Here is a 14,018-nt window from a genome sequence, read left to right on the forward strand (position 1 = left end):
TAAATATTATTGCAAATGTCAGTAGAGTTGTAAATGAATGCATCATCTCTGCTACTTGCTGTCAGGCTCTCAAAAGCATCTGAGGGGTCGGGGTCTTATTCCCCACCGTTGCATTTTCCAGGCAGGTGCAGAGTGAAGCTGTGTGACCTGCAGTGCTGCTCCGTCTTCTCGGGTTGGGCAGTTCCCCACTACTTCTGCAAAGCCTTAAGTAATTTCTTACAATTGCGAGTGTGGTGTATTCGTGACACTAAACTTTTCCGAGGACAGGGGAGTTCTCAAAGTCAAGGGAGAGAGAGAAAGCCCTTTCCAGGCAGTAGTTTAGAGCAGGAGCCTAACAGTAGGTGCCCTTAGCCTCTGGTGGAGTGCGTTCCTCTCCATTGACTACAGAGAGCCCAGGCTGTGGTTAGGCATTTTGGGGAAGAGCAGACACCCAACTAGAGTAGTCTTGCAACTACCCAGAGACTATCAAACTTAATTTGAGGTAGAGAGGATGATTCTTTATTTGTAGAGAATCGAACGTGGTACCACTATAGAGAAAAATACTGAATAGGTGAGAGCCAGAGCCATATCCATATGCATTTTCTGTCTCTTGCTCTGAGAAAGGCAGAGTGCTAGATGAAAGATGGTCACCATTCAAATGTCAAAATCTGTCTGTCGTATCTGTATCTAAAATTGGGAAAAACCCCAAACCTTTTGTGCAGAATAAATACCTGATATACCAAGTTTTCTACCACTAGCAAATAATTGTTGGGGTTACAACATGGGTCCTGACTGAGGCAAAGAGATTAGCAGTTAAGTTGGTGGTTTTTTACCATGAGAGAATATCGGCCAATCATTATCAAGAGAGAAGGAATCGGCAATAGTAGTACTCCAAAAGAGAGGAAAATAGTGATTTCTAATTATTATTCAACTCATTGACTGCTTACTCCAAAGCACGTTTTGTTCAAAAGATAAATCTAGTTATGCTGTCAGGTTACAGTTGCCTTTGGGCTGGGGGAGAGGCTAATCCCTGAGGATTTCCTGCCAGTGCCCGCTGCGATGCTGGAGGAAGAGTAGCCGTCATCCCCCCTCTGCATCGAGTGCAGTCACAGACTGGAGAAGGGGCAGAGATAGCTGAGAACATTACAGGGCATTATGCATGCCTGTATATAAAGTACTTCTAAATCCCCACAGCGGTAATGTTCGAATTCTTTCTTACTCTGATGATTGGGGTATTAATTTGCTTCCTGTGATTATTTAATGTGTATATGCAGCCTATATTTTTTTTCCTTCCCCTTTGCATGTGATGTGCTAGCAAAGGAAGACAGTAATAGTCTCCTGGGATATGTACAGCTCTGTTCATATCTGAGGTATGAAGTCAACTCAAGACCATTTTGTTCTCATAAAATATACAGCACTGCAGTTTAATGGATAATGGCATAAATGCCAAGATTTGATGGGCAGAACCATTTTCACTGGGAGACAAAAAAGACTACGAGGACTCAGTGTTGGATGGGAGATATGTAAAACCCTATAGAAGCAGGATGTTGTGTGCTATGGGGCAGTGAGTTTGCCTTATCTGAGTGTGCTAACGCCTGGCACGCTTAGCTATTATAAAGTAATAATACATATGCGTTTTTTTTAAGTACTAATGAAGAAGCTGACACGTTTTACAGAAAGTAATTCCACTCCTTTAGAAGTGTGTTCTTTTTTCTACTTTTTTTTGTACTGCTTTGGGTGATAAAGAAAAAGATGGTTTCCCCTCAGGTCAACAGGAACTGACTACGTGTTTGCTTCTGTTTGAGTGCGTCGGTCTGGAGGGCTGCTGAGCGTCTCCAGTTCCCACTGCACCTGGGGAAAATTATAGGGGAACGTTGCAGCTTCAGATCATGTTCTGGGTGTGCTCTGCTCTGCTCTGAACTTGGGCAGAAAACTTTGCGGCAGGGAAAAAAAACCACCGAGGGAAAATTGCGGAAGCTGGAGTCTCTTATTTGAGTTGTCTGTATAGAAACTGGAAAAAAAAAAAAAGCTGCCTAGCTGCTGTGCTGGTTGCAGGTATCTGTCTGAGAGCCCAACCATATGTCAGGAACTTCAGTGCCCTTGAATCGAACCGTAAGGGTGAATTGCACAGATTTGTTGATGTGCACAGAGTAGGAAACGACCAAAACACGAGCGTTCTTTAGCAAGTAATTACCTAGGGCTTTCCTTGCGCTTTCACTGAAATACAGGTGAGAATCCGTCGTAGGGTTTGTATCTGAAGCCCAGGCTAAGATGGCTTGGTGTCGCCTGAGGGCTGTCTCCTGACGGCGAGGCAGCGTGTGCGCACCGGCTGCTCCAGGTGCGCGGGGAAGGCTGCCCGCCGTCTGGGGAAACCCTGGACCTGCTCCTGCGTTTCACAGCTTCACCGCTGCTATGCCGTGAATTAATATTTTAATGTACGTTACATAATTGCTGGAGTCGGGTCTTCCAACTCCTAAATCCTCAAACCCCGTTTATTCTATTGTTTAGCCAATAGAGGGTATTTCAGCATCTTTTTCCCTGGCAAAACTGTGGTGGATTTCAAATTATTCTTAAAAACCGCACTTTTGAAGGACTAATTTGCGTCCGTCCACGGAATGCAGTCCCGCACGAGTCCAGCCAGGCTGGCCGAGGGCGACGGCATCGCCGTAGTTACCGGGGATGAGCTTGCTTTGCTCCCGCTTGGAAAACCGGGAAGCGTGTGGCGCTGGGGGGCCGGCCCCCGGCCTCCGAGGCCGTTTGGGGGACGAGGAGAAAAAGGGGGGGGAATAACCCCAACCCACGCAGCGCCTTTTGGGGTTTTGGGTTTTTTCCTTTCCTCTCCTCTTTCCCCGGGGTGGGGGCGGTTTCCCGCCGCCGGGGCCCGCCGGCTCCCTCCCGGCCGCGCAGCCCGCAGTGCCGCGCCGCCGCTGCGGAGGCGGGCGGGGAGGGAGGGACGGGGCGGGCGCGGGGGGAGGAGGGAGGCGGGGGGCGGGAGGAGCAGGCAGGCAGGCGGCAGGCAGGCAGGCCGGCGGGCAGGGGGAGCCGGGCTCCGCGCGGCGCGGGCGGGCGGGCAGGGCAGGGCAGGGCCGAGGCGAGCCGGGCCGGGCCGAGCCGCGCCGCGCCGCCGCCGCCCGCCGTGCCCGAGCATGTCGGCGCGGGAGGCGGTGACCTACCTGCCGGAGAAGGGGCTGTACTGCCAGCGCCTGCCCGGCCGCCGGGCCCGCGGCGCGCCGCAGCCGCGCAAGGGGAAGCGCGCAGACACCATGGGTTTCTACGGCACCCTCAAGATGATCTTCTACAAAGTGAGTGGCCGCCCCCCCACGCCCCGGCTACGCGCCCGCGGAGGGAGGCGGGGAGGGAGGGGCGGGGGCCGGGGCTGGGACCGGGGCCGGGACCGGGACCGGGACCGGCACCGGGGGGGCCGCGCGTCTTCCGCGCCGCCGCTCCGCGGGCGGAAACGTGCCGGCGGCGCGGGGCTGCCGCTCGGCTGTGGCTGTGGCTGTGGCTGCAGTGTGCGGCCGGGGAGAGCTGCCAGCGCTGGGCGGCGGGCGGTGATGCGGAATACAGTTCGCTGCCCCTTTTTTTTTTTTTTTTAATACGCGGCAGTCTCAATTATTTCGATCAATAAACGTTGTCTAAAGGAGTTGTGTTTTCCTGGCGACAGATTAAATATTTACGGGGGTGTTCGCTCGGCGGTGGCTGTTTTTCGGTTACATGGATACCTTACAGATGCCTAAATCTTGTCACCAGACCTCCCTGCTGTAGAGAAAGTTTTATCTTCTTCGTATAGTAAACGACGTTTTTGACCGTGTATTTACTTAGCACCTTCTGAGATGCTGAAAGTCTGTCTGTGTGGTGGACCCCATGAGAAAGTTCCCTAAAATACCTGAAAAAAACCCCTACCAAAAGAAATGGGTGAAATTGTTATTAGGCAATGGAATAGAGAACTGCATATTGGTTTTTTTACTAACGCAAAAGAGTAAATCACTATAGCTGCTTATTCTACTGCAGGCTTCGTACTTGTTATTTTTAAGGTGTGCTTTTGGAAAACTGCATCTCTCTCTTACGAGAAGCAGAAGAGGAATATGATGATGATAACCTCTCAGAAAGGCAAGCTGGAAAGACAAATTTTCCTTGAACAGAAAAAATCCTTTCTGAAAAGTCTATCATCAAATACTGAAATTCATGCTAAAATGCCTTATTTGTGCTTCCAGTAATTTTGATGGCTCGCTCGTCTACCACAGCGATAAAAGAGGGTATCCATTATTTTTTAGTGATGCTTACCACTGGTTTTCTTGGGGGAGGCGCAGGGGGCTGCTCTCCCTGGGGCATGGGGAAGTGGCGAGGGCGAGGTTGGTGGTTCGGCGGCACTCGGGGCGGTTCTGGCTGAACGCTTGTCTGGGGAGATGCTGTGGAGTGTCCCATGTGAGGCACGGGCAAGAAAACACGGCTACAAGGCAAGCTCTTCTGGTTGCCTTGTAGCTGATACTGTAAAAATAATAGTTAATCTTAGTTATCTTTCCTTTGTAATCACCAATGAAGCAGAACACAAGATCTTCAATGACTGTTTTCAGGGAACGCCATAAAGGTATTTTAAAAGTAAAAAAAAAAAAAAAAATATCCCAACAACAGCATATGGGCTGTAAGCTTTAGAGAGAGAATCCTGTTGGGGTTTGGTGGTTTGTTTTTAGGCAGGTAGACTGATACAATAAATGGTTAAATAACTATGTTATAATGCAACATTAAAAAAAAAATTAAATCAGTGGTCTAAGGAAGATGCCAACTTTTAAACTGTATCTTAAATGTGAAATTTTGAAAAAAAGGGAGCAAATGGTCAATCCAAAGTCTGAATTGTTACACAGGTAGTTCATGCATTTTGCAGCTCACAGTTGTATACAGCAGTAAGCATCCTTCTGCTGGCTGAAGTGTTCTGGTGTGTCACACCTTAAAAAAAGAAAATCAGCAAGAAACTCAGAAATTGCATTTGGCATGCATACGTCTCATTGAGTCCAAAAGCCTGTGGTTAAAGATTACCCAAATATGTAGAAAGTAATCTTTTATTTGTCTGACTGGATAAATATGGCTTTCGCTGGTTTCCATCTCTTTGGTAATTTTTGCAGACTGGCTTCCCCTTTTAGCAGCTGCCCTGCTCATTATTTGGTTTTGATCATATCTAATTGCGGGTGACATTCAAGACCAACGTTTAGTGTTTTTCATCCTTACCCTTCTTGTAAAAATGTCGGTTCATCTGTCAGTCAGCTTTACTGCAGTTTTATAAATGTTTTCAATGTACAACTTTAAAATAAAAGGGTAGACAAAAGAAAAAATATATTTGAAATTTTTTTTTAGGCCCTAAAATGAATATTTGGTTTATAATGCAGACAGGCTACCTAAAATTTAACCATTTCCATAAGAGACTTAGCAATGAACCTGAACACAAAGAATGGAGGGGTTTGGTTTAGTTCTTTCCCACCCCTCCCAGGAGAATAGAGAGAGAACAGTTTAGTAAATAAACCCACACAGAGTTCTGCATGCTTTTTCACATCTGAAATCTGGAAATTAAAAGAATGTCATTCCAATAGATTTTGGACCCTAAAACAGCAATAATATATACATGCACTGTCTAAAACATGTATCAAATATTGTTGAAGCTAGAAACTAAATTGTTGCTTTAAATCATCTTCTGAGTGTCAACTGTGTTGAAATTCGATATTAAAGTAAAAGGTAAAAATGGATTTATGTCACAGAAGTATGCATAAGTAAGGCTGGTCATGTAACTAAATCTGTGTTGTTACTCTTTTCCCTCACCTTGCAGATGAAGAGAAAGTTGGACCATGGCTCCGAGGTCCGTTCTTTCTCTCTGGGAAAGAAACCCTGCAAAGTCTCAGAATACACAAGGTAATTAAATGCAATAACAGATCACTGGATCGTGATTCTTGCGTATATCCTGTCTTTCCAATTGCTAAGCCTGATTCATGGCTCCTCTTAATGTTAAAGCACTGTAAAGCAAAGAACGGGTGGTATCAGCATTCGTATATTGCTTAGCTAATTTAAATTACATGAACTGAAGATTAGTTTTAATGAAGTAGCCAGACTTGCATTTCTTTGGTTGAGGTTTGTGTTTCATTCTAAATATAGCATGCCCATTTACTTCGAGACTTTTTGAGGGCTGAAGCATTCCTGGGAATAAAATCAATCAGATTTTTAAAAAGGGACATAATGATAAACCCTAAGACTATTACAAACTCTGATCAAATGTATCATTTTGCTATGGTAACAGGAATGAGAGAACGGAAATTTATGTAGGCAGAGCAGACCATCTGATCTTAACAGGAACACACACGTACTTGTTATCCACAATATGAAAGTATTACGGGTTCTAGTCTGCTTCCTTACTACTCCTAAATGGTACCAGATCGCACAAATAACTGCTGCTGTTCCGGGCAGATGCTTTGTGGGGTAAAGCACTCCTAAACGTGAGAAGCGGTGGTAGAGTAGGGCCCTGGATGCACGCCTTACAACTGCAGTTCTTACTGTATAGTTGCCATAACAATTGTGCTCAGATGTCACGCTGCTTCCCATCCTGTTTGAATCTACACCGTTTTACGTTTTTTCCCTGTAATAAGCATCAGCCCTCCCACAAGCATTGCGCTTGCCTCCCAAAACTGGCTGGGGACATTATATCTTCTGAATGCGCTATAGTAGTGTTCAGTCGCTGATGGATCTTTCAAAAGTAACTTAAATTTTATTTCTCTTCCTTTAAGAGGTTTAAGGGATGATAACTGAAAAGTTAGGACAGTGTGGGGAAACAGGTTCCAGGGTTGCTTTTCAGATGTGTAAACGCTGCAGTAGAGAAAAAGAGGCGATGTCTCGTTGCTGAGAAGGATGTGTTGCAGCTTCCACATCCCCCTCAAGTCTCAAGCTGGTAGCTTCTCCGGGTTTCTGAATCAGTCTAATGGAAGAACACTCTTGTTGGGCACCAGTTCTTCGGGTGACACACCGTTCTCTGCACTCCCGTAAGCGTATAAACAGTTCAGCAACAAAGAAAGTACACTTTTGTCAAGTGTATCCGTCAGATTCAGAGGAACTGCTGGACTTTTCCAGCTTCCACAGAAACCTGACTGACTGTTTCAGGGGAATGAAAACTTACAGGAAAAATAAAGCACAAACGAAAATCTGGTGGTTTAATCTCAGGTCAAAGGAAAGAGGCTCTTAGATCCTGTTTTGAATAACTGTTTTTGACTGAGAACCAGTTTACAGCAGAAGACATTAAAGTCTAACTGTTCTACTGGGGCAAGTTCATGGCTACGTATTGCTCAGATCCAATATAAGCCAATTTTAAGAGCTTTATTTTGGACCTTAAATGATAGGCCTTCTGCTGGATCTCTGTACAGGTGGTGAGAGTGAGTAAGCTGTAAACCAGATTTTATTTAAAAAATACTTTCAGTTGACATTGCTTGGATTTTGAGTCATTATTGGCATAAAAGAATCCTTAAATACTATCCGATCCTCTCTCTTTTAAACTGTTTGATTATATTTTATTTAATAATATTTAGGCAAATGATGCAGTTCTTGTGCCTGCTTGTTTCCATTTTCCCTAGGATCAGACACTTTAAAATTGACAGGCCTGATGGACTTTCTTTGTATATAACAAGTAAAGCCAGTAAGCAAATGTCATTAAGAGGATCCATCATCTGTGAAACAGTATTTTTAGATCAGCTTCTGTTTCTGTTATTACTCAGTAGAATTAACAGTTAAAAATAAGCCTGTTGAAACCAATCTTTACTTTTCTTTACCAGTGTGGGTAAATGTTAGGACATGCTATGATTGTCCTTCAGAACAAGAAAGAGTAGAGTGAAATACTTGTAGATTATGATCAGATATTAAAAGGAACTTGCCTTGCATCATTTGAAGCTATTCCTGTAGCCACTGAAAAGTCAGTAAAACCCCGAAGCTCATACCTACTAAAAAGCTGGATTTATCATAGACAAAAGCAAAGGGTTTTTTGGAGTCCCACACTGTATTTAAAATTTTCATGCTTGTGCAAACAGTACCGGAGTTCCAAATTTCCTGCTAGGGAATACAACTTTGATATTCTGTGAAAGAAGTACTTTACATTGGGGGGGGGAGGGGGAAGGAAAACCCAGTCAGCTGTATTTCTTTAGGCTTCTACAATAGCAGCTTAATCCCAGCTCTTTTAAAAGCTCCATGCCATATGAATGAGCTGGTTTTTAACATGTCAGAGGGAAAAACTCAAACTGTAATTCAGGGAGCACCTTTGGCTCCTTTTCCCTCTTCACCTCACCCTCCCTTTAATTCCTGTGTCACTCCATCAACACGCAAACTTTAAAATACTGTACAGAGTATTTCAAAGCGCAATTCCAAACACTGAGCCACTAGAACTGCTTGATATTACTAGCTCTTTGTCAACAAAATATATTAAGAGCTAAAAATAGATGGGTTTTTTTTTTCTCTTTGGCGATGAAGCAGCACTAGCACATTTCACATACAGGTGAGACTCTGAGCTCTGGCTTCCTATATCACCGGTCAGAAGGCACAAATGCAGCCCAGAAGGAAAGGAAATACTCTGGCAAGGAAAGGAATATATAAACCTACATCTTTATAGACAACCTGCTGGCCAATTAACGGAGTGGTAATTTTTCAGCCTTGAATGGTGATCCCCATTTTCCCCCTGGCTGGAGGATTAGTACTGCAGTGGTAGAAGCAGGTGGATTTATGAAAGTGAGGGAACTGACCTCTTGAGTGACCAGCAGAACAATTTTTCACGTTACTGCTTTTGCATGAAGTTAAAGAGTTTAAGTAATAGTTGCAAAATCTGTATTAGATTTTTTGTTCTGCAATAGACTTCCAAATTTTCCTTAACGTTTTACATGTGACTGTCACTTTTTATTTGTATCGTAGTACTACAGGGCTGGTGCCATGCTCTGCCACACCTACTACTTTTGGGGACCTGAGGGCAGCCAACGGCCAGGGACAGCAACGTCGCCGCATTACATCTGTGCAGCCACCCACAGGCCTTCAGGAATGGCTGAAAATGTTTCAGGTAACCAGTGCTTAGAAAAATAAACATCTGAAGCAGCTTACCTCCATGATTTAAAGTAAAAGGTTGCTTCAGTAGAGGCAGTCCTCCTTATACCTCCCAGAATGTCTCTGTCATTGATTTTGTGTACTGTTGCAAAAACAAATGGGCATCAACTTCAAGGAATTGTTGTTCCCTGTTTCAACTAGTTACTGTAGAGATTCACAAAAAATAACTACTTTCTCTGGTTTCTTAATAAAATAGCCCTTGCTGTTTGATGCTTTCACATTTTCTGCAAAGTCTGTCCAACATGTAACGGCTACCTCCATGGCCTCAAGCTAACTTGAGACGTTTTCACTTGGAGACTAGTAAGCGTTAGAGCGTGGTTTGCTTCAGTGCAGGTATAGCACTAAATTTGTCGTAAGTCTGGTGTCTTCTAAGAATAGAAAGAAAAGTTTACCAAAAATAGATTAGAAGGAAACTCGATGTGCATTTTTACTGATCTTTGTATACTGAACACAATGTCAGCCAGTACATGCGTGCACAATGGAATGGAGGGGGGAGAGAGGTTTTCTCTATCTTTCCAACAGCCTTCAGCAATGCCTAAAACTTAATCTGACAAAAGAAAAGGAGTAAAGGACAGTGCTGTGCACCACTTGCACAGGTCGAAACTGAAATCTGCATGGACACCACTCTGGTAGCACCTAAGCCAATTTTGTGTACATTAATACAGACACAGTTTGGGGCAGGCCTCTGCTCCTATTCCATAACCTGTACCATGGAGCTCTCTTTACTGTACAGTTTTGCTCTGTATTTTTAAGAAGCAGGGATGAGCCCTAGTCATTGATTCAAAACATGGAAATATTATGTCTTCCTATCTTGATTAATAAACATTTTCAAAAGGAGTAACTAACTAATACAGGCTTTGTTTCAATTACTGTAACAGGCAGAGGTAGAACAACAATATTGTAGATACGGTAGTGAGCATACAATTTTGCAGGCAGAAGCATGCTTTTGGCTTGATTCATGCTGCCACATAATACCATTGATCTCAATCACTGTCACTTCTGAACATTAAAATAATAATGTAGAACTCCTGCCCTCTTTATTTTTACACATTTATAATCTGCTTAAAACAGTGGAAGTTTGGAATTAAGATATTCTTGTACACATCATTCAGTTTCTTAAAAATACTCACATTTAATTATTATGGTGTATCTTTTTTGAGACTGTTCATAGAAATATATCTTTTTAACCCCTAAGAATCATATTTGAATGGTACTTGGTATATATGATAATGTAATACTACATTGTATTTTAACATTTTGTAATGTTAAAGCCTTCATACTAACAAAAGCTGTTTTGTTATCTAGAACATACAATGTGTATTTTCTCATATAAGATTGCTAGTTATCAATAGTTACATATTTAAAAAAAAGATTATGAAAGGCTGAAATGTTTGAGAGAGTGGTGCAAACATGCTTGAAAGTAAAAGCAATGCTATCGGCTCTTTGGCGAGGATAAGGAAAATAAGTCTGTAAGCCCATAGAAATTTTTGCCTGTAGGTAAGTAGTTATTTTAGGGTCCCAAATTTGGGGCTAGTAATGTAGAAACCATGCTTTAATAAATATATAATTAGATACTTTCGAGTTTTTGAAATACTTACTTGCAGTACTAGATTCCTAAATGCTGATCTTGAAGAGAGGGAGAGAGAGGCCTCTCTCTCATAACTGGAGATCGTTGAGTAGCACTTACTGATCACTTCTGTCACTGGTAGTTTTTATTGTATTCACAAAAGGGAGTCCCTTATTTTAGAACCACAAGCTTTCAAAGTCACGTAGCTGTATCTCAATGTTACATCCCCTTGGCTAATGCCAAGCCACCTCATTTTCTGTGTGCTTATTCTCCATCTGAGTTTTATGAAAGGGGCAAGTCTTAAACAGTCAAATGATAAAAGCACATTCGTAAAGCGAGGGGAGCTAGCTCTCCCCAAAGGGCAGAATTAAATGGCACATGTAGCATCATTCTTGCAATACAAAGGTTTTCCTGTACAGAAACAGAAATGGGAGAGCTTTCTTCTTTATGTACTGTATGCCTGCTAAGCCTGCTTAATAGCACTAGCTTATTTTATATGAAAACATATTTCCAATTAATTTTAAAGCTAAATTTCCAGGGGCACGTTAGCTGGACATGTGTACTGTTTCAAGGTAGAACTGCCCTTTGGCATAGAAGCTGGCAGTAACAAGTGATACTCAGTTATTTTGAGGTGTCTCGCCTGTGCATTGGCCTTCAGTCATTCTCCTACGTTATCTTTTCAAATTAAAAAGCAAGATCACTCTTCAAATATTAAGAAAACTTAAGATGGCCTTTAAGGGTTTTTTAAAATTTATTTTTATATGTTATTGCTGCTGTTATGTTTTATAGTTGATCTAAGCCTTTTATTTTTGAAAGTGACAAAAAACTAATGCAGAAAGGAGAAACAGTTGGAAGTGTAGTTGCACTTTCCCTTTAAACGTGAAGATGTATATTGATTTCAATGAACTGTTTGTCTGGAAAGAAAAATAGAAAAGCATTTTAATAGGTTCAAACCATTTAATTTCTTAAAGGCCTATTTATTTTTTCTGTTTTGCAGTGGCTCTTGGCTTCAGGTCTTTTTAATATCCACTATAAGATTTTTAAAACTCAGTGCTCAAGTGTATCTTTACAAGATTTTTCTTTTGCAAGAAATTTTCTTTTATTTGAAGCAGAATGTATTTTTTAAGTCACCAAATTGCTTGCCATAGGGGAAAAAAAAATCAGCCGCATGCTGAGTTCAGTCAGAGACGGTGCTGCTTTAAAAATTACTAGGTTCCCTCTTTCTCTCTTCATTCTTCCTACTTCACATACTTACGGTGTTGGGTTTTATTTAAGTAATGTGATAAAAAATTTGCATTTTCTTGGAATATTGATGTTGAAAAGTTGTTCCATACACAGTAAGTATAGGCAATCACTTTGAGTAACTAGTGAATGCTATTATTTTACCTAAAATTGGAAGCGTTTTTTCCTCAGCAGTTTAGATAGTGTCCAAAATGCTTTTGCCATTTCTGGCTAGCAAGAGTACTGTTCCTTGCTTTTACATAAATAATTGGCTAGGCCGCCTCAATTCAAATTACTTACCATTCTCCATTTCTTATTCTTCCAAAGACGCTCATGAATGCATAAATGTGCGACTGAGTAGTTCACCACATATGTGAAGCAGGCGGTAAAGATTGTAGCATAACCAGCATTGCAGCATTTTCTGCTCTGTATCTTGTGGTGGGACTAGGTCAGGGGTTTGGTGTTTCCGTACAACCCCTACGCACAGAACGGGAGAGGTCCGCACTGCAGCTACGTACCCCTTTTGGCTCTATCGCCATTATCAGTTTGTTTCAGAGGGAGGGTGCAGACTTAAAGCAGATCTCCCGATCGTCCCTGCTTACTTCCCATTGGTTTGGGTCGCAGGGCTGTTTTGATACATACAAACTGGACTCCTTTCAGAAGAAACTCTACGTTGTCCAACCTGTGGTGGAGACATAAGGGTCTGAACCAGTCGCTGCTCCTCTAGACAGCTTCACAGACTGGGATGCTCGGCCCAGGGGACCATACTAGGTCTTAAAGATGGGTTAATGTGGGGGCTTCAGCACCGGCTGCTCCCGAACCCCTCCTGTTGCGACGAACTACTTGCTGATGTAGATGGTGTTTCTTTCAGTGGATTTTGCTTATGTGCTATTTTTATCCAGGCTGAGATACCTTTGAGGTGGAGGATGGCAGGGTTCTCTGTAACTGATCCAAGCGTCAGACAGAAGCAGGCTCCAGAAGAGCCCTTCCTGCAGGTCTCTGTAATGACAGACCTCCATTAACAGAACTCAGTAACGGAGAACAGCACCCTCGAATTAAACCCTTTAAAATAGGTGTCCTAAATATACCTATAATAGAAAAAGGATGTAATTGCACAAACTGTAATTGTACAAATTGGAGCTAGCAGATGAGAGCTGTGGGACAGAAAAGTGTAGATCATGGAAGAGCAGAGGTGCCGAAGCAGAAGATAATAAAAGGCTAGGTGGCAGGTCAGACGGGAGGGATGGGGTGGAAGTTGTAGAAGTTGTCGAAGCAGCAAAGATGTCGTTTATATTGGTTAGAAAGCTGGTTTGCATGCCTGAAAAAGAAAGGGAAGGCATTTAAACATAATAGCAAAGGGGAAAAAGAAGGGATAGTTTTCAGGGGGGTAGTGCCATGGTTGCAGCAACTGCATTACTGAATGAGGAAATGGTGTGAACCAGCCAAGAGGCCTTGGCTGACAAATCAACACCTCCCTGAGGAAATGGGAGGGAAGAGGGGGGATGTTTGTTTAGGAATCTCCGATCATTCAACGAGCAGTATCAGTAGTCCCTGCTGGCTCTCCAAGGGGTCTGTGAATGAATCCTGGAGTTACCTTTTCTAGGGCACCCCCTGCCCATAATAAAAGCTTTATCTTAATGTTACATTAAAATTAAACTTAAGGTTTGAAGACAAGGAAAACCAATTAAACAAATGCATTTTAAAGATAAAGCGTATTCTTTACAAGAATCTTCAGTTTGAAAGGGAAGGAATCACCTGGTAGAAACCCAAGGTATCTGGACACTACACCACGTGTCTCGGAAGTCTCTGGTCATCTACAGTGTTTGAAACTGTGCAAACTGTTTGGCACACATTTACTTTTTTTTTCCTCTTCTGCAACATTTGTTCACTGTTGTTTCTCATCAAACCACAAACTTATTTCTTACCCTCTCTGCTGAAATGTGCTACCTGCAATTTTTTTGCAAACAGATCGAGCTATGGGGCCCAGAAAGAGTAATTTACTGCCTTCGTAAATGCAAACAGTTGTGTTCATCTGGCAAGGCTTCATCCCAATTTTCCATGCCAAACATTTCCCTCAGAGACCCCTTACCGACTGTAGCTGGAGGTTTGTTTGCTTAAGTGAACGACTAAGGGGACAATGTCC

The 14,018-nt window shown here is 42.8% G+C and overlaps 1 protein-coding gene across 7 annotated transcripts in view; it reads left to right on the forward strand.

The window, feature by feature from the left end:
* FBXW7 (F-box and WD repeat domain containing 7) overlaps positions 1–14,018 on the forward strand; it is a 196,065-nt gene that overhangs the window by 158,883 nt on the left and 23,164 nt on the right. For 6 of the 7 annotated variants that reach the window (XM_072861852.1, XM_072861851.1, XM_072861848.1 and 3 more), the window contains 2 exons: positions 5,795–5,877; positions 8,902–9,043. In XM_072861852.1, coding sequence (XP_072717953.1) covers positions 5,795–5,877; positions 8,902–9,043 — 225 coding nt within the window. Of the gene's footprint in view, positions 1–3,016; positions 3,282–5,794; positions 5,878–8,901; positions 9,044–14,018 lie in introns of those variants that run through there. The other variant, XM_072861853.1, reaches the window with a different exon arrangement.

The sequence above is a fragment of the Ciconia boyciana genome, chromosome 5, assembly GCF_034638445.1.
Source record: "Ciconia boyciana chromosome 5, ASM3463844v1, whole genome shotgun sequence".
Lineage (NCBI taxonomy): Eukaryota > Metazoa > Chordata > Aves > Ciconiiformes > Ciconiidae > Ciconia > Ciconia boyciana.